The sequence below is a fragment of the Macrobrachium nipponense genome, chromosome 36 (assembly GCF_015104395.2).
Source record: "Macrobrachium nipponense isolate FS-2020 chromosome 36, ASM1510439v2, whole genome shotgun sequence".
Lineage (NCBI taxonomy): Eukaryota > Metazoa > Arthropoda > Malacostraca > Decapoda > Palaemonidae > Macrobrachium > Macrobrachium nipponense.
Window position 1 is genome coordinate 27,593 of NC_087220.1, and position 21,799 is coordinate 49,391.

Consider the following 21,799-nt stretch of genomic DNA (forward strand, 5'->3'; position numbering starts at 1 on the left):
TATATAGCTGTCGTATTTGCATATATATTTCCTTGTTTAGGACGACGTTGAGAAAAGGCTCTTTCTGGCTGTGAGGGTCAATAGTTAGTTGTCCGCTTGGCTTGTTCCCCTAAAGCTAAGCTGTTTTGATTTTTTTCTTTTTTTTGGGTGGGGGGTGGGGGGTGAGGTGGGAGCTTTATTTACTGACCTTTCTAGTTCTTCGTATTCCCACGTTTCATAATTCATAGTTTTTTTTACCCCCCCTCGGAAAATCTCGTATTGTCAGAAACGTATTTTAAAAACAGTTCAGATTTTTTTTTTTATTTTTTTTACTAACCAAACCATGGAGGTCCCAGCATAAATGTTTTCATTTATATATACTATATATATATATAATATATTATTATTCTATAATATAATATATATATTATAATATTTAATATATATATATATATATATATATATAATAATAATTAATAGGTATGTACTATTTAGTATGTAGTGTGATGTATGTATCTATGTATGTATGTATGTATGTATACAAAAAACTGTCGTGGGTCTAAATAATAAATCAATATATAACTAAAAAAGATGTATTGAAAAATGCAAGGAGAATAGGAGTGGTGTGTACAGAATCAGTCACCCTACTGTGTGTGTCTGTGCGAGCGTGTGTACAGGTCTCCTTCTAAATGACGGTAAACCGGTTTTTGGGAAGGTCGAAACGCCAACAATCCCCTCCACCATTTCCTCCAACACTTCCTCCACCAATTCAATTGGCCTACTGCAATGGGAAACAAAGTTTTCACTTCGGCCATTGCATAGATTTTTTTTTCTGTGCAATATTAGGTTTCAGTGATACTAAATAGAGCTTGCTATTTATACTAATATATACATACTTATACATTTGTGTTAGTATGTATATATATGTATGTATATATTAGTATAAATAACAAGCTCTATTTCGTATCACTGAAACCTAATATTACACAGAAAAAAAAATCTGAGCAATGGGAAAGTGAAAACGTTGTTGCCAATTGCAGTAGGCCTATTGATGTGTGCAGACCTAAACTGGCGTATTTGTATACATCTGTTGCTTTTTGACTAAAAGCCCTGTGGGCTGATTTGAGGAGGTTCGGGGGTCCTTTGTCCGGGTTTCGGACAGATTTTCTGTCTTGCAGGTTTCGAAAATATTTAGGTGGACGAATTCCATCGTAGATCAATCCATTAAACACAATTGTTCTGCCTCGGACACTTTTATTTAATAAGACTCATTTAGTCTGCTTCGGACACTCCTACTTTATATAAAACAGGTGGTCTGCTTCGGACACTTCTACTCTATATAAAACAGGTGGTCTGCTTCGGACACTTTTACTTAATAAGACTCAATTTATCTGCTTCGGACGTTTCTACTTAATAAAACACAATTCATCAGCTTCGGACACTTCTACGTAATAAAACAATATTCATCTGATTCGGACACTTCTACGTAATAAAAAAATATTCATCTGATTCGGACACTTCTACATAATAAAACAATATTCATCTGATTCGGACACTTCTACGTAATATTAACAATATTCATCTGCTTCGGACACTTCTACGTAATAAAACAATATTCATCTGCTTCGGACACTTCTACGTAATAAAACAATATTCATCTGCTTCGGACACTTCTACGTAATATAACAATATTCATCTGCTTCGGACACTTCTACGTAATAAAACAATATTCATCTGCTTCGGACACTTCTACGTAATAAAACAATATTCATCTGCTTCGGACACTTCTACGTAATAAAACAATATTCATCTGCTTCGGACACTTCTACGTAATAAAACAATATTCATCTGCTTCGGACACTTCTACGTAATATAACAATATTCATCTTCTTCGGATGCTTCTTCGTAATAAAACAATATTCATCTTCTTCGGACGCTTCTATGTAATAAAACAATATTCATCTGCTTCGGACGCTTTACGTAAATAAAAACAAGTATCATGCTGCTTCGGACGCTTCTACGTAATAAAACAATATTTCATCTGCTTCGGACACTTATACGTAATAAAACAATATTCATCTGCTTCGGAAACTCTTACGTAATATAACAATATTCATCTTCTTCGGGATTGCTTCTTCGTAAATAAAACAAATATTCATCTTCTTCGGACGCTTCTATAAAATAATTATAAAGAACTATTCATCTGCTTCGGACGCTTCTACGTATTAAAACAATATTCATCTGCTTCGGACGCTTCTACGTAATAAAACACAATTAGTCTACTTCGGACACTTCTAAGTAAATCAAAATTCGTCTAGTTCAGACACTTCTTAATAATACTCAATTCGTCTGCTTCGGACACTTCTACTTAATAATGCTTATTTAGTCTGTTTCGGACACTTTTACTTAATATAAAACAATTAGTCTGATTTGGACACTTCTACTTAATAAATCACAATTCTAGACACTTCTACTTTTTTGAATCAATAAAGTTTATTTACAAACATGGCAATTTTCATTTACATAATATTGTTATATGCATACCTAACAATTCGAGTTTAAAGGACTTCTTTCATTTCTACTTAATGAAACTCTTATCAATATAATACTAATAGTAACAATAATCTGTATAAGTTACCTGAGGACTTTTGCGTCTCTCTCTCTCTCTCTCTCTCTCTCTCTCTCTCAATACAACATAGTGGAGGTTTTAGAGTTCATTATGGCTTCATGATTCATAGGTTTCATATCCATCTAATCCTTAGTACTAACTACATCCTTGACAGAAGCTTCTTATAGGCCTAAGTTGGCGTTTCACGCCGTTTGTTGTCACCTGAATGTTGTCTTCAACGTCCTACAAAATTCGCCTTCGGTGTCTGAGAGGAAATGTTGCTGCCCTTTGGAGCGTCGGTTTCTGCCTACAGTGAGAGAGAGAGAGAGAGAGAGAGAGAGAGAGAGAGGAGCCACTTGGCAAATAAGAAGCGACATTTCACGATGTTTTTCACGATAACCAAGGGGGGGGGGGAGCGGAGGGAGAGATCATGACGTCATCACGTGAATTTTGTGCCAAAACCTATTGATATATCTGATGCTCTTCAGAGTTTAAAGTGTTTATTGAAGAAAGATACATGGAGAGAGAGAGCTTGGTGATGCCAACTGCCGAAGTCTTAGCAGATGTCACCACTAGGCCTAGAGTCTGACGCCCTTGGTGTGTTTATGAACAATCACAATAATATAATGATTAATAATCATAATATATTATAATTAATAATCATAATAAATAATAATTATATTGAAGACGACGAAGCTTCATAACATAATAACTATTCAGAATAAATACATTTACTTTAATGAAGCCTAAAGAATATAGTAGCTACAGCTGCAGTCTACCATCACGACAATCTAGGCCTAGTCTCTTTGGCATCTGCTGAATAAGTAGACTACTCATTCCTTCGATTATTCTTTAGTAAGAGATGAGGCACAATTGGGAATTTGAGAAGAGAGAGAGAGAGAGAGAGAGAGAGAGAGAGAGAGAGAGAGAGAGAGAACTTTATTGGCCCCGCCGAAGAGTTGGTGTTTGCCGTTGCTTGTGCTTGTGTCAGTGAGAGCGCATTTTCTTCTCTGCTTGTCTACCTTCTAAAATTTCTGTAGAAACCTTTTTAATGCAATGTTTAATAAAAAAAAAAAGTATTGTTGTTATTATTATTATTATTATATTTATTATTATTAATTATAAGTTTTTTGAACAAGGCAGTTTCCGTAGAGCTGGAGATGGGTGGAAAGGTGGTTGGTGCTATAATGGGAGAGGAATGGTTGTGGGGAATGGGGTTGTGGTAGAGGAAGGGGTGGGGTTGTATCTCCTTGCTAGGGTCTCTTCTAATGAGGAAAGTAGGAGAAGGAAGAGGAGAGGGAATTGCCAGCCACTTTAGATTAGACTGAATTCATCAGAGTTACGTTTACTTTAATCTTATATAGAAGTTCTCAAGCAGTTTGGGCTGGAATTTGAAATATAACTGCAAAGAAGCATTGAATACAGTGCCAAAGCAGCGGAATACTGTCGTCATTGTCTTTTAATGATTGTTTTATATGAAGCAGTTCTGCTCGGTAAATCTTGAGAAGTTCTGTCGCGGAATATATAACTCTTTTAGCCCTATTGTTTTAGAGGGTAATTGTTGTAGTTGGTTAATTATTGCTGAGGGACAATTATTGCAGGTAGTTGATTAATACACTGCGTTCATTATTGAAGGTAGTTGATTAATACACTGTGTTCATTATTGCAGAGCTAATTTCTGCAAGTGGTTAATTATTTCAGTGGTTCATTATTGCAGGGAGTTCATTGGTGCATGGGGGTAATTATTGTACAGGGCTAATTATTACAGGCGATTAATTATTGCAAGTAGTTAATTATTTTAGCAAGTTAATTATTTCAAGTGTTTATTACAGTGGGTTAATTATAGACAGTTAATTATCAGAGGTATTAATTGTTCCATGGGGTTAATTATTTCAGATGGTTAATTATTACAGGGATGAAAGGACTGAAACTTCGTTAATTATTGTAATTAATTAATTGTTGCAAGTGGGTTAATTATTGCAGGTGTATAATGATTGAAGAGTGTTAATGATTCCAAAGGGTTAATTATTTCAGTGGTTTAATTATTACAAATTATTAATTATTTCCAAAGTTAATGTAGGCGGTAAATTATTTCAGAGTTAATTACCGCGAAGAGTTAATCATTCCAGAGGGTTAATGACTGTAGTGTCAGGAATTGAGGAATGTTAAATATATTGCTGCGGTTAACTATGTCAAAGAGTTGATCGTTGCCGATGGTTGATTATTACAGAATGTTAATTACTACAGAGGATTGATAATAATAATTGTTGCAAGATTCTCATTTCAGTTATGTTTACGATGATGTCTTAGTCACCCCTCCATATGGTGGTCTGTCCTCCTCCTTCTCCTCCCCCTCCTCCGTTTTCTATGCATCCGGAGCTGTGACGGTCAACGGTCGAAATGAAAATCCCGTTTGTTTTTTGGTAATATTTATTATTATTATTATTATTATTATTATTATTATTATTATTATTATTATTATTATTATTATATTTAGTAGATGGAACCCATTCGTGTGGAATAAGAAGCCGGCCCCCCTCCCCCCAAAAGGGGCCATGGACTGAAGGTCCCTGAGGCTTCCAAAGACTGCGAAGGTTTGTTCATCAGGAAGGAGTAAGAGGAAGAATAGAGGGAAATAAAATAATAATAATAATAATAATAATAATAATAATAATAATAATAATAGTTAACAAATGTTATCAAAATGCAAGAAGAAGAAGAAGAAGAAGAAGAAGAGCGTTGGGGGTTATAACGCATTGCATTTTTCGCTCTATTCAGTTAAAGCAGAACAATCACTAGGCCTACTTTAGTTTTTTAAAGTCTCTGTTTTTTAAAGTCTCTCTCTTTGATACATTTCTTAGGCCAAACTTTATACAGATTTAGATGAGCCATTTTGAGAGGGAATAAAGCTCTATGAAAATAAACCTTCCGGTCACATCCATCCCTCAGCGCTTTTTGGTAAGTCTGAGGTTCCTTGGTTTCAAATGAAGACTGAACCTGAACTTCGAAAGGCTCTGAAATATTGGGAATTATGGAGTTTTTTTTATTTCAATTTTAGTTTTAAGAAACGACGTCATGTCGAAAAAGATTGAATTTCATAATTCATTATAATAAAATTACAGATAACACCTGTGTATTAAACCACAAATGAAGGCGAGAGGCCTAGAGTGTTCCAGTTATAGCATTTGTTAACTTCGTATTGGAGTTGGAGGCTTTTCTTTGCAAACCCCCCCTCCTCTCTCTCTCTCTCTCTCTCTCTCTCTCTCTCTCTCTCTCTTGCCTATTAATATATTTAAGTATGGTTTACCTTGTTCACTGAAGTAGGTATAATCGGAGAAGAAACGCGAGGCGGTTTTAAGAGAGAGAGAGAGAGAGCGAACAGATTCAGCGAATCTGATAGAAGTGGGAAGGGGGGGGGGGGAGTGCAGCGGGTAGTCAGCAGCACCGTCCAGAAACAAAAGAGCCGCCATGACACCAGAAGAGTTTACATTTATTCTTCGTCATCATCAGACTTTGTCAAAGACTTTGGATTCGAAGGACGACGATTCCAGGTGCCTTTTTGACGCTCTCCTCCTCCTCCTCCCTACCTCCTCCTCATTTCCTTTGAGAATAGCCATTGGTTCCTTCCACAGAATCAGTCTCAGACAGGGTTGCCGTTTTGAAGAATTTCCTCTATTAGTGTGGCTTTCTGGTGACATCTGGCAACCCTTCGTGGCTTTTCCGACCACAGCCACGGCACTGACGAAAAAAATTCTTCACTTTGCCTTTTTATGTTTTATTATGAAAATAAAGATAAAACATATCCTGCTTCTTTATACAAATGAGTATTATTGAAATCCTTTATTTTGCTTCGTCAAAAATACTTTATATTGAGCTAGTGATGTGTAGTTTTCTAACATCACGGAAAAAATAATTCTACATCGGGAAAATATGCATTCTAACCATTAAATCATAAATAAAGTAAAAAAAATCAGATGAACTGCATATGGTAACACTGCTAAAAGCCAATGTTGCGAAGAAAAAACGGCATCACTGGTCTCAGAGTCCCTGAGGAAGGAAGAAAGGAACCACTTCCGTTTCCTGTCCTCGAGGGATTTGTCGTGGAGAAAGAGAGAGAGGAGAGAGAGAGAGAGAGAGAGAGAGAGAGAGAGAGAGAGAACAGAAAACGGAAGCATTTCGGACTCACTATACAATTATATTATAGCATTGGCAGCAACTGTACAGCTCTATGTAGTCCGTGCCTCCCTACCCTCTTATCTCAAAAGAGAACCGAATATACTAAAGAATGTTGTTAAATACAGAGAGAGAGAGAGAGAGCACGAACCTTATGTAAAAACAGCACCTTTCCACCCACTCAGTTGCTATAATAACCGGTAAGTGGTTCACATAGAATGTAATCCAAGTGCCTTGCTTTTCATGGGATATTTTTTTTAGAAAGTTTACCGAACTCTCTCTCTCTCTCTCTCTCTCTCTCTCTCCCAAAATTGTGACTTCAGAAAATCTATGATGCGAGAGAGAGAGATTAGCTCTCTCTCTCTCTCTCCCTCTCTCATGAAAACGTTGAATCAGGCACTTCAGAAGACAGTTGTAGTACCAGAGAAGAATTATATAATGTGGTCGCTGCTATGTCGCCGCACCAAGAAGCCTGACAACAATTGCCAGACTCACTCCTGACTTTCTATATAAAAAAAAATCACTTTGGAGGGAGGGCAAGAGGAGGCCATAGCATTCGTATTTGCAAATTGTTTTCTTGTTTATAACGACGTTTTAAAACAACGTTGTCTGCTTGTTTTGGTTCCAAAAAGATCACCAGCTGTTAGTCTTTTTCTTTTCTTTTTCCTGACCTTTCTGGTTCGTCGTATTTCAAGAGTTGATTAGTTTTTTATTTATTTGTTTATTTTTTTGCTAAGCAGACCGTGGAGGGACCGGCATGAATGTTTTGTTTATAAATTGGGTGAGGACGTTTTTAGAAAAAGCGCATGCATATATACCCCGTTATCATGAGAGAGAGAGAGATTCGCAGGGAATCCATAAAGAGGAATTAGAAGCAGAAGTCTGATGGAGGGGCATCAATTAAGGCGTACTATAACATCACGTCTACCAGCCGTCCCCAACCCCACACCCGCCCCCCACATACCAGCTGCTGCAGGGGGACCTCGGCCTATCTAGCTACTGCTAGGGGCTGATACTAAATACGCAAAAGGAGTTCAGAGTCATTGCATGAGGAAGGAGGGACAGCAGGGAATGTCCCATCATGCAAGGGGCCTCCCCATGCCATCACTGTAAGGGATGTGTTACGTTGAGAAGATAATGTGTGTGTGTGTGTGTGAATCAAATCTAAAAGTTTTTCGTAATCCAAATGTGGGTTCTTGTCACCAAGATTTCTCATAACCTCAGAATTTTTCACAGGGTATTCAAATCCTTTCAGTCCTAACTCTATTTCTCCAGCTAGAAAACACAAAGGTTTCATGCCTGACACTACATTCTTAGAGAGAGTTCCGCTTACATCATTGTGTGAGGTGTCTGTCTCTGTCGCTCTACCATGATAACTTTTAAGGAGGTTAACGTGCACTTTTCTTGAACCTTTTCTCATATTAGGAGTACTTATTACATAATTAAGTTCATCCACTTTTTCTTTAATAAGATAAGGACTGAATAATTACTTTGCTTCAAAAGGACCCCCTGAAACAGACATGAACACTAAAACCTTACTCTTACGATCATAATAATGTTTCATTCTAACTTGGCTTTCTCTCAAATTTTCAGTGGCAATAGCTTGAACTTGAGCCAAAGACTTCTTCAGTTTCACAAATAATTGAGTAAATGACTGTACTGCATCCGGTGGTTCCTGCAAAAGCAAAGATTCTTTTAAAATTCTTAAAGGCCCACCCTCTTACCTCTTTCCCAAACATAATTCTAAGGTGAGTAACGTAAAGACTCATGCTTATTTTCTCTAATATCAAATAGTAGATACTAATAACCTTCATCCCACTCAAAGCAATACTTTCTGACCATTGTCTTGAAAGTCTGATGGAAACGTTCTAGAGTTCCCTGTGACTCAGGATGATAAGCTGTGGAAATACATTGATCTACGCCAAGCCCTTTCGTTATTTCAACAAACATATTTGAAGTAAAATTTGTTCCCTGATCATGCTGAATAACCTTTGGGAAGCCAAAGTACGTAACAAATTTTAACAAGGCCTGAACTACAGATTTAGATTTAATATTCTTAAGGGGAACTGCCTCAGGATATCTTTTCATTGTGCACGTAATAGTAAGTAGATACTGGTTTCCTCTCCTTGTCTTAGGCAAAGTTCCCACACACTCCACAATAATCCTATAAAATGGTTCACTTACCACAAGTATAAGAGATAAAGGAGCATGTGGAATGGGCTTATTCACTTTACCGACAAGTTGGCAAACATGGCAGGTTTGTATATACTTTGAAACGTCGGCCCTCATTTTTGGCCAAAAGAAATGAGAGAGGATTTTTTGGAAAGTCTTGTGAACTCCTAAATGACCTTGTATCCCATCATGGGCCATTGACAGCACCTTATCTCTAAAACATTTAGGGAGCATAACCTGATGTACTTCCGACCATTCTTCAGCTGGACAATCTACAGGACGGAATCTCCTCATCAAAACTCTACCTTCAAAATAAAAACCAGGATTAGTAACAAGATCCTTTTTGTCGACAGCCTTATTTAAAATATCAGTTGATGTTGGATCATTCCTTTGTGCCTCAATCGAGCTATCTCTACTAAAGGGCAATTGAAGATAATCAAAGGAGGAACAGCTTTCTTCATTATTTTTACAAACCTTCCTACTTTGTGAGCGAGTGACAGCACAACTGGGAAATAAACCAGGAAACTCGTTCAGGATATCGGCTGAGGGATCGTCCAGTAATGGGCTTTTCACAGTTACTGGGTCAGGAACAAGTGTACCAGCAAGATCATTACCCAAACAAAAACTGTACATCATTCACTGGTAATGGCTGAAATATTACTCCAACATTACCGGACCTGAAATCAGTTTACTTAGCAAGTTAACTTTGGCCAAAGGGAGACTAGGATCTTTCAGCAGACTCTTTCAACCTGTGAAACGACTTTCTCAACACCTGAAGACAACCACCTACCAAGAAACTCTGAGCTGACCCTGTATCACGAAGAATAGTGACATTTATGGAATCTCCAGTCTATTAGAGAAACTTGACCACTAAATTTAAATCCTTTAAAAGGATCCTTTTCGTCTTTATCTGCAGACATTTCGTCCTTACTACTTTGATTTCTCAAAATATATTCGGGTTGTGTATTTGGCTGAATTTTCAAATTCAGGTGGGGCGAGCCTTATCATTGCGATCCTGGACTGTTAAGGACTTCAAATGCTTAGACTTTTTACAGCTTTTGGACCAGCAATCATTAATACTGTGACCTATCTTCTTACAATAAGAACAGGATATATCAGATTTGTTACTCTTTGAAAAGACTCTTAGAGACAGCTTATTAACATCACCATTCTGAACCCCAGGGGAACCGACAGAGACAGACTTTACATGAAAATTTTTCCCACCTACCGACTGGTTTTGAGCTTTATGGGATAGAGAATAAGAGTCTGCTGCAATGGCAGCCCTTTTAAGCAAAGTTATTTTCCGATCTTCCAAATACAATTTAACAGGTACGGGTATACATCTTTTAAATTCTTCCATAACTACAAGATTACACAAAGTATCAAAATCATTTACTGAAGATGCCCCCAAACCCATTTCTTTAAAGCTTCTAAATTTCTCATTAGCAAACTCAACGTAAGTCTTACCAGGGAGTTCCTATAGCTTTCGGAATTGCTGACGATATCCTTCAACAGTTAATTCATAAGCTGCCACAATAGTCATTTTCACCAGTTCATAATCTGTTGATTCCTCTACAGCAAGATTGGCAATAAACAAGGGCCCTTTTTTTCCAACCAATACTGTTTGTATCAATATAGTCCAAAGAACTCTCTAGGCCAAGGAAGTAGTTGCCGTCTTCTCAAATTGTCTAAAGGAAGCTCCGGATCTGACTCTTCAAATTTTGGTACTAACCTACTTTACCTTAGCCACATCAAAAGGGAAGGGATTCCGACATAACGTTAGGCGAACGCTGTTGGTTCTTCAGCTTAGCAAGTTCAAGCTCTTTGTCCAATTTCTCCTTTTCAAGGGCAAGCTTCTCGCTCTCTAACTTAAGTTTCTCAATCTGAAACTCTCGCTCTTGAGCACCATCCATTTCCAGTATTTGCTTACTAGTAGCTTCCAGATTTTGAAACTGCCAACTTAGACGCTTTTCTGCATCAGACTTGCACAAATCAAGAGCATCCTCGGGCAAAACATTATTAAGTACAAGATCATGGATAACGGTTGTCTTAATTTCATTTTTGGTCATTCCAGACTTAATCTGCACGTGATAATGTCTAGCAAGATATATCCAGTCATCCTTTCTAGGCGAATTATCGCGATTAAATCCAAGGAGGAATTACCTGTAAATTTGTGCACATCGAAAGGCATGCTTACCTATATTTACCGAATCTGAAAAATAATAGTCTCCAACAAATTACCATAAGGCAAAAGCTATTCGTCTTTCAAAACTCGAGTTAATGCGGACAGGAATGAATTAAGGATCATTAGGATTCAACCAAATGTATAGTATGAGGCCAGGACCAATAGTAAAAAAATGAAAAAAAGATTGTACAAAAGGACCGATCCACAAAGGTTCACAATGAGGATGTGACCCCCCCGCCCTCAAATATATATATATATATATATATATATATATATATATATATATATATATATATATATATATATAGGGAGGGGGGTACATCCTCATTGACTGAGTAACCTTTCTGTGGACGGTCTTTTTACAATCTTTTTTTTAAATATATATTATATATATATATATATATATATATATATATATATAATACAAAGAAAAAAGGTATTGCAAAAAAAGATTGTACAAAAGACCGATCCCAGAGGTTACTCAGTCATGAGGATGTGCACAGAAAGTTACCAGTCATGAGGAGTGACCCCCCCTGCCCTCAAATATATATATATATATATATATATATATATATATATATATATATATATATATATATATATATATATATATATTTGAGGGCAGGGGGGTCACATCCTCATTGACTGAGTAACCCTTTCTGTGGATCGGTCTTTTGTACAATCTTTTTTTGTATATATATATATATATATATATATACATATAGTATAGATATAGATATATCAATAGATATATATATATATATATATATATATATATATATAATATATATATATATATATATATATGAATTTTTATTTGGGGATTTCGCTTTTGATAAAAAAATATATATAATGGAAGTAAAAGAAGCCTCTAAGCCTCGTACCAAGCAAGAAACAGTGTTGTGTTGCCACTCCTTGTATTTTCCTACTATATCTAGTATTTTTGGATTGGATGTAGTAGTCTAGAAGTAATAGTTTTTTTTTTCTTTAAAATCGGACAAATCTAGTGCTATTTCATTACAGAGGGATGGATGTATGGGATGGATCTCTCTCTCTCTCTCTCTCTCTTAGGATAAGTGCAGTGGGTCCTTACCCTTTTCCTATCCCCCTCATCCCATGAGGACCCTTCCCCCTATCCCAGCAACCGTTTGCAATACTCTATATTGTATGGTGATAAGGTGCTTATACTTGTTTGATTCCTGTAAATGTACGGGCAACTCACATAACACCCTCTCACACAAATCCATCTTTTCCCATAATGATTCGTCCATGGCACCTTCTTCTCTGATTATATATTCATAAATCAGTTAACATTGAGTGTATATTTTCTTTTGCATTTATTGACTCTAGTTAATTAAAGTATTTATTTGGAAGATAAGGCAATCCAGTTGATTATGCACTGAATTATCGTTTATCTGAACCAAAATATAATATGATGGTGGTGTTAGGCTGAGCATTAATCATGGACTGAGAATATGAGCGAATCAGAGTGATGTTCGAGTGATTTGTGCGAAGACTACTTGCTTGGGAGCCCGCCGTATTTTGATTAATATTGTGGTAATAAAATGATCTAAAACATCAGTTGAGAATGAGTGATTCGGGCAATCCTATAGTGTAAGCTACGGTAGAGATAAAACTCCATCAAAAAAGAAAAAAAAAATATGGTACAGCCAGTGTTTTGAAATTTAATTTTTGGTAACTAGTGGTTTTTGGAGGAACAATCTAGTTTTTTCCCAAATTATTGAGTGGCAACACTGTTCTTGAAAGGCCAGATGCCTTCGCCAGTTTATTAGTGTTAGACAGTAGATTGATGTAGGCTTATTAGTGTCCTTGTGAGTCTGTGACCTTGTCCTTTTTGATTTTAAGAAATGATTGCACTTATACCATCAGAAATAAAGGATAGTAATTGGGAGGATATTCAGGATTCTGCAAAATTTTATGCTGATTTACTTGCAATTTCTGATGAAGAAGAAGTTAGAAATGAATATTTTGAATGGAAAGAATTTTGCTCTGGTCTTCCTAAATCAGACATCCCAAGTTCCCCATTAGAGGCACTTGACATTGTTCCAGGACGATTTAACTATATCAAGAATCTCTTGTTGATATTATGCACAGGTCCAGTTACAACTTGCACTGCTGAAAGATCCTTTAGTGCTATGAAAATTTTAAAGAATTATTTAAGAAACAGAATAACTGATGAAAGACTAACTGGACTAGCACTTCTGTATATTCACCCTGACGTTGATATAGACATTGATGAAGTAATTAATAAGTTTGCTCATGGCAAAAAGAGAAAAATTGATTTTGCCATATAGAAATATTCAAAAGGTAATTCAGTTAAGTTCTAAGTAATTGATTCATACCTATTTTTATTGCAAAATATTTTTAATTGATTCAACTGAAGTACAAACTAGTACAGCATTACATAAGAAATAATATTGCATTCAAAAATTTATGTAGTAAAAACCTTATTCCTTATTCTCACAATATTCCAAGAAATTATGTGGGCGTGTAATTCAAAATATACATGTGTCTGAAGGAAAATTTAAAATATATTACTTCTATTATAATATTGATTCTATTATGTTTCTGTTTTTTCTCAATAAAACGGTGAAGCCTCAAAGTTACATTGATAAATTTCTAAACATTAGGTACTATTGAGAAACCAATTTTTTTTTATCTCGTAGCTATATCACTGAATTTTATTGCCGCAAGGATTGCCTGTAGTGTGATGTTATAGTGTAGGCTATAGCCTACTAGCCAGTCGGTAACATTTTTCAGGAAATTAAGTTGCTTATGAAAGCAGCCTAATTGTGATTTCATTTAATTTAATGATGTAAAAGTTACTATAAAAAATGTTACTAAATCGATGCCATGTAACTCAAACCTCTAGCATTTACTCATGGGATAGCAAGATCCCCCTCCCAACCACCCCCACAAAAAAATTTCCGGATCTGTCCCTGATGACAGCAATGTCATACGAGGGTCTCGTGAGCAATACAGTGGCACGAACAAGCAATGATTTAAGAAGAAGAGGTTCCAAGTATCAGGCAAAGAGTCAATAATAAAACAGTTAACAGAAATCCCGGACAGGCCCCCAGCAACTTAACAAACCCAACTCTTTCTGACTCTAACTATTATATGACCTGCTCCATAGTATGGATTTACTACGAAAGGATTGTTAAAAAAGACACAAGGTTACATTGATAATACATTTCATATATAAATAAACAAACAATGACAATCATTACTCAATATCACTAAACAAAACCAATAAATATAAAAATCAAGATATAACAATCGATATTACTCCCATAACTCGGAAACCGTGGTCGGAGGACGGGAAAAAAATATTAATAGGACCCACGCAGGAGTCAGGCGAGAACTAACTAAAAACTGGAAATACGAGAACAAAATTAAGCAAACAAGCATCCGACCAATTCCTTTAATTATCCAAGCAACTGAACAACCTATTGAAAGGATTGTTAGGGATTTACGTAAAAACCAAATTACCTTATGATTACGCTAACAAAATAAAAACATTTATTGAATGTTTGTTACAACAGCAAGTGTCAAACGTCACCTCTGGCCAACAAAACAAAACTGGAGAGGAGGTAAAATACACAAACAAGCCATACAAGGCCGTTATAAACTTTAACAATGAAAATACCACAAAATCTCACAATATAAAATGAATAAATCGATTGAAAATGATGCCACTAAATGCTACGGATTAATGGAACCTTTTTTATATAAATGGCAGCATTCGGGTGAACTGAACGTACCAAGAACGTTATGAGACAGACGAAGGTTTTCATTTGAACCTCCTTTGGAACGTTCAAGGCGTCCCACAGACGTTAGACGTTAACCGTTTCCTCACTTCCTCCCACTCTTGGGCTGCCCCTTCAGGGGTGACAGTGTTTGCTAGTCTCTGTTATTTAATGTTCTCAGTTTCCTTGTCCCAAACCCAAAGCAACAACTTCAGTACTGATTAGCTAGTACCATAAATGTTTCCTTTAGGAAAATGGATGGCCATCCATTCTCTTATGTAATGCAATGGCATGAGTGATATGAAGGTTCATATACATAATGTATACTTGAGAGGGAGTTCATATACACTTGCTAAAGCGAGACAGAGAGAGAGAGAGAGAGAGAGAGAGAGAGAGAGAGAGAGAGAAATTTTTGGTGGTTCCTTTATATGCGATAGGACGTCTTTCATCCATTTTTTGTTTTTTAATGATCTTTATTATAATAGGCAGAGTGGAGTATTTGGTTGATTTCAGCCAGAAATCCTTTTAGGCCTACAAATGCTGGATGTGATCTGGTAACACTGGAACTGAGTCTCCAGACGCACGATGAAACCCGCCCCTCCACCGTGGCCACCGCCTTCCCTCCACACATCTTCCCCAAACATTTTTCCCTCCAACCTTCATCCCACCCTTTCAAGCACACGTTTATAACTCTGCTACCTCTGCCTCTAATTTCTCCTTTAAGAAAATAATATAAACTTAATCTATTCTGTAGGTTCATTCTCATCATGTGGGGGCGAGAAAAACCCGTCTGTTCAACTTTTGTCGTAATAATATTATTACTTGCTGTTACCGACAGAAGAATGAACTCGTTTTCGTGGCGCTCTTCTTGTAATAATGGGATTTAGCTATCTACCAATAAAAGCTTGTCTATCAAATAACAGCATACCTACTACTCTTTAATTATAATTATAATATCAACAGCCGCATTCCAAATTCTTATTATTACAAAGACAACTAGCATCAGATCGTATACGACCTTACGTAAATCAAACATAAGCATGCAGAAATAAAGAAGGCATAAGTTTGAGGAGAGAAAGACCTCCATAGGCCTAGAAGACACTGAAGGAGGAGAAACAAAGAGACAGTTATAAGACACAGTGTAATAGAGCTGAGAGTGTGGCTGTATCACAAGGGCACCATTACCCTCTTAAGTATAATGGGGGCATAGGTCTTGACTTGTCATAGGGGTTATTATGGGAGTCGATTCTTCCTTATGGTTGGACGTTTGTTTGGTCACAACCGACTATCATTGGATTACATCGACATTGGGTCAAATTCTCGTATTTTTGTGCATGATTTTAACTGATCGCCATACGTCTACATTTATCGATCGCGCGTGGCAAGCATGTGCGTTTTTGTTTGTTTGTGTTCGTCCAGCAGGTGTGGAATTCCCACGTTAAGAATGTATTCAAGTAATAATGAGATTATCCTATATATATATATTATATATATATATATATATATATATATATATATATATATTATGATATATATATATATATATACCTATATATGTATATATATATATATATATATATATCTATATATATATATAATATATATATATATATTATATATATATATATATATATATATATAATATATATATATATATTATATAGGTATATCTAATATATATAATATATATATATATATATATATATATATATATTATATATGTATATATATATTATATATTATATATATATATATATATATTATATATATATATATATATATATATTATATATATATATATATCCTATATATATCACTTGACGTCCAAACCTGATATAGTAAACATTTTAACGTATACGTAATTAAGGGACAAATATTACAGCACCCTATAATTAAGGATACATAATAGATTGAAAAATAACCATTTATTATAAAATGTATCAGTATTTAGTCCATCCACCATCGTTGGCGATGACATCTTGTAGTCTACTGGGGACGGAGGCTACATGATTGTAAACGATTTGTTGATTTTTTCTGAATATCTCCCATTCGGACATGGTGTGGAGGAGCTGCCTTGATTATTGCTCTTGGCCTGGGATCCAGGAGTTGACGATGGTCCCCAGCAATTTTCCAAGGGATTCATATCACACCCCTTACTTGGCCAGTCCAGCAGGTCAATGTCTTGTTGTTCTCAAACCATCGCTTAACTATCCTGGCTTGTGTGAATTGGACAGTTGTCCTGCAAAACAAACGTCACATATGTAGTATATATTAATTATTTTTTACAAGAGGCGTCAAATTGTGAAGGGTGAGCTGGACATAAATCTTTAATTTAAGGTTCTGCCTGTTTCTCCTGTTTAGATCTCTCCTTTCTCTTGGTTTTGAAAAGCTGAGAGATATTCCACCTTCGACTCGTCCCAAAGAGCTCGAAGCCATAAGCCACGTGAAGTTGAAGTCTATCGTAGAGAGGAAGAAGGTGAATTTCGCTTAGCTTTTCAAACCAGGAGGAAGGAGAGATTTGAACTGGGAGACAGAACCTTACGTTAAAGATATGCCCAGCTCACCCTTCGACAAATGACACCTCATATGATACTTGCATATCATATATATATATATATATATATATATATATATATATATATATATATATATATATATATATATATATATATATATATATATAAAAATCACCATAACATGACTGGAATATCTTGAAGTAATAAAAGTCCACACTTATGAGAAATGTATATTAAAAATACATAAAAGACTGGAGCTTTCGTCTACTTGATTAGTAGACCTCATCAGCCGTACTGATATTTCCTTTTCAATAAAATATACAAAAAATTTACGAAGTACAGGCAGGACTCTGGAACTGTCTCCAGAAGAGGTAGTTCAACCACGACGATCGGCTCGTCTTTTGGCCAGACATTTGAACGAGGGAATAACATGATTGAGATAGTTTGTTTTGGTTGTTATCTCCCTTGGAGACGGTTCCAGAGTCCTGCCTGTCCTTCGTAACTTTTTTGTATGTTTTTTGAAAAGGAAAAATCAGTTCGGCTGATGAGGTCTACTGATCAAGTACACGAAAGCTCCAGTCTTTTATGTATTTTTAATACACATTTTATATAGTGTGGACTTTTATTACTTCATATCATAATAATAATAATAATATAATAATAATAATAATAATAATAATAATAATAATAATAATAATAATCAGCATTACCATTGCCTACTAAATTAATACCAAATGAATGGCAGATATTCTGTAGTTACAACACTCAGTGCTGAGTCGTTGCGAGTCAAAAAGGAAACAAAAGCCGTGAGTAGTTTCTTAAAACAAGGAAAAATCACCCTTGAACTTTGATGCCAGAAGATGGCGAATACCTCAAGAACCAATAACCATACAACTGATTCGTTCTCACGGAGCTCAAATGTTCTCTTCTGACTCACAACAACTCATATATTTTTACATTTGTAACAAGTTCTGTATAAATAGAAGAAGTTAATAATACAAGTAAATAAATGAAACCAGCACTACAACAGAGTTTTCCCTATTACTGCAATTTGCGAGATGAAACTCTACATACTTGCATGAACAGAATGCGCTCTGGGTAGGGAAATGCCATGGCTCGAACAGTTGGGACCATCACGTCTTCCAGTATTTCAAGGTATTGGTCGGCGTTGAATCTTCCTTGTATTTCTGCCAGCTCACCCAGGGTGTATAAGTTAACCCATCCCCACACGTTACATGTGCTCACAGGAGTATCTTGTATTATTGCGTCGCCATCAGTGCAACTGTCCGTGCGAGGTCGACGCAAATGTTTTCTCATCAGAAAAAAACAACTCTTGCCCAGAAACCTAAGTCTTCGTTGACATACTGCCGGGCAAAATAAAATGAAGGCGCCAGGATGGTGGATGGACTAAATACTGATACTGTAACAGAAGGGAGGAAACATTTTTGGTAGCGGGATGAATTTGTTCAGAAAGTCTTAATAAAACTAACATATTGTTTTTTTTTTAGTGTAATGTGCTTTCATTGAGACTAAGCAATAGTTTGGTTTTGGTCGTATCTTATTATATATCATATTTCATATTAAATGGTTATTGTTTATTTTTCAATCTATTGTGTATCCTTAATTATAGGATGCTGTAATATTTGTCCCTTAATTACGTATACGTTAAAATGTTACTAATATCAGGTTTGGACATCAAATAATATATATATATATATATATATATATATATATATATATATATATATATATATATATATAGCCTTCTTTATTTCTGCATGCTTAATTTGAGTTACGTAAGGTCCTACACGATCTTATGCTAGTTGTCTTTGTAATAATAAGAATTTGGAATGCGGCTGTTATTATAATTATAATTAAAGAGTAGTAGGTATGCTGTTATTTGATAGACAAGGCTTTTATTGGTAGATAGCTAAATCCCATTATTACAAGAGAGCGCCACGAAAACCGAGTTCATTCTTCTGTCGGTAACAGCAAGTAATAATATTATTACGACAAAAGTTGAACAGACGGGTTTTCTCGCCCCCTCATGATGAGAAAATAAACCTACAGAATAGATTAAGTTATATTATTTTCCTTAAAGGAGAAATTAGAGAGAGGGAGCAGAAGTTATAAACGTGTGCTTGAAAGGGTGGGAGTGAAGGTTGGAGGGAAAAATGTTTGGGGAAGATGTGTGGAGGGAAGGCGGTGGCCACGGTGGAGGGGCGGGTTTCATCGTGCGTCTGGAGGCACAGTTCCAGTGTTACCAGATCACATCCAGCCCTTGTGGCTGAAATGTGTTTACTTATATGTGTGGCCGACTGTACCTACCGGGCCTTCCACGTGTTCACTAGCCTCCCCCCAACCTAAAAAATCGTAACTCAAGACCCACACTACTGCAACCCACGGATTACTGTCCTACTCATTTTAATGGTCCTTATTCGAGATATGACATTGCGTTGTGTATACCAATGGTTACTACATAAATGACATTAACTTGATGTTATTGTGCATGACGAGATCGCTATCCTACTATAGCTACTTCGTAACTCTCGGTCAAAGCACACCACAAGAAAACTACCCTCACTCTATATATGCATGCATATCCCCTAGGGGCACTTTCCCTAAACGGACAATGAGAAGAATATACTCAAGTGATTACGATAAGGCTTTTTAGTCAGTCAGCTCTGGATTTCTTGCTTTCAAAGTTGCTTATATCTGAAGGCAACAACTCGTGTTATACCACACACACCACACACACACACACACACACACATATATATATATATATATATATATATATATATATATATATATATATATATATATATATATATATATATACAGACTCAATCTGTCTCTCTCTATCCTTCCCCACATCCTCATCCAGTCGCCATCTTGTCCGCCAGATTCACTCCTCCTCCTCCTCCAGTGAGGTGGGTCTCCTCCAGCGATGAACGTCCTGGCATCATTGAGGCCCCGCCTCCCTCCATCCGTCTCTCGGAGAGACTGAGAGTCTCCGCCCTCTCTGCTCTTCTTCTGTCTTTGAGTCACTCTTCCCTCTCGGTGGTGGTGGAGCTCTCACTCAAGGGGCCGGAGGAGGAGGAGGAGGAGGAGGAGGTTGCCAGCAAACGTACGAACAAACTTGCAATGTTTTTGCTTGCTTGTTTGTTTTTCTAAGAGTCGGGTTGCTCTAATAATAATAATAATGTTAAGTTTACGTCGTTCACTAAATGTCCCTCTATCTGTAAGAAGTCCTCCTCATCCCTTACAAAACTCCCAGGAGGAGGTGCACTGTAGGCATTACTGAAGGTTCTTTGCAACGTCCCTTCCATGGGCCCCTATAGCTGCAACCCCTTCATTCCCTCTACTGCCCCTCCGTTCATATTGTCTCACTTCCATTTTGATATCCTGAACCCTCTCCCAACAATTGATGGGCTGGTTCCCCCCCGACCCCCATCTCTCTCTCTCTCTCTCTCTCTCTCTCTCTCTCTCTCTCTCTCTCTCTGTCTCCTGAATCTATTTGTCTGTAATTTAAGAACTAATTTTGGAGAGAAAACAACCGAAATCCATTTACACAATTCCAGGCCTATAGTCGTTTTTTTCCTCCTGTGTCATTCATTATTGAATATAATATTGGTGAAAAAGTATTTCTCTCTCTCTCTCTCTCTCTCTCTCTCTCTCTCTCTCTCTCTCTCTCTCTCTCTCTCTGAAGAGAATAGAGCGTCATTATTACGCTGAATGGATGTTGATACGATGCTAATGGTGATGAATGATGATTGTGGTGGTGAATGTGATGATGTTGGTGGTGATGACGGTCGTGGTGATGATGAGAGTGATGATTATGATAGTGGTGAGAGTGATGATGATGGTAATGTTGGTGTTGAAGACGATGATGGTGATTCTGATGATGATCGTGGTGGTGATGAGAGTGATGATTATGATGGTAATGGGGGTGGTGGCGAAGAGAGTTATGATGATGATGATGGTGGTGATGAGAGGGACGATGATGATGATTGTGATGATGATGATGGTGGTGATGACGATGGTGGTGATTGTGATGATGATGGTGGTGATGACGATGGTGGTGATTGTGATGATGATGATAATTTTGGTAAATCTTGACAAAAGTAGTAAAATCCACATCACTTTACAGTAAGCCTTGGTAGTAACACTTCTTAGGAAGATGAGCAAGCAGTTAAACATCGAAATTTGCTTTAATTATATATACCATTTTCTACTGATCGCTCACAGTAGGGGCAATAGGAGTGGTGGTGGTGGGGTATGACATGGCATCTCATCTCTCTACCCAGGAGGAGGGCATAAACAGGGGTCGTTTCGCTTACTATGGCTACCTACCCTTCTCTTCTATCCGCTATAACAATTTCATACAAAAATA

General features: G+C 36.6%; 1 protein-coding gene across 1 annotated transcript; it reads left to right on the plus strand.

The window, feature by feature from the left end:
* The first annotated feature begins 21,156 nt into the window (after positions 1 to 21,156).
* LOC135203245 (prostatic spermine-binding protein-like) lies at positions 21,157 to 21,525 on the plus strand. The gene has a single exon (XM_064233017.1). The coding sequence runs from the start codon at positions 21,157 to 21,159 to the stop codon at positions 21,523 to 21,525; it is 369 nt and encodes a 122-aa protein (XP_064089087.1).
* Positions 21,526 to 21,799: the final 274 nt, after the last annotated feature.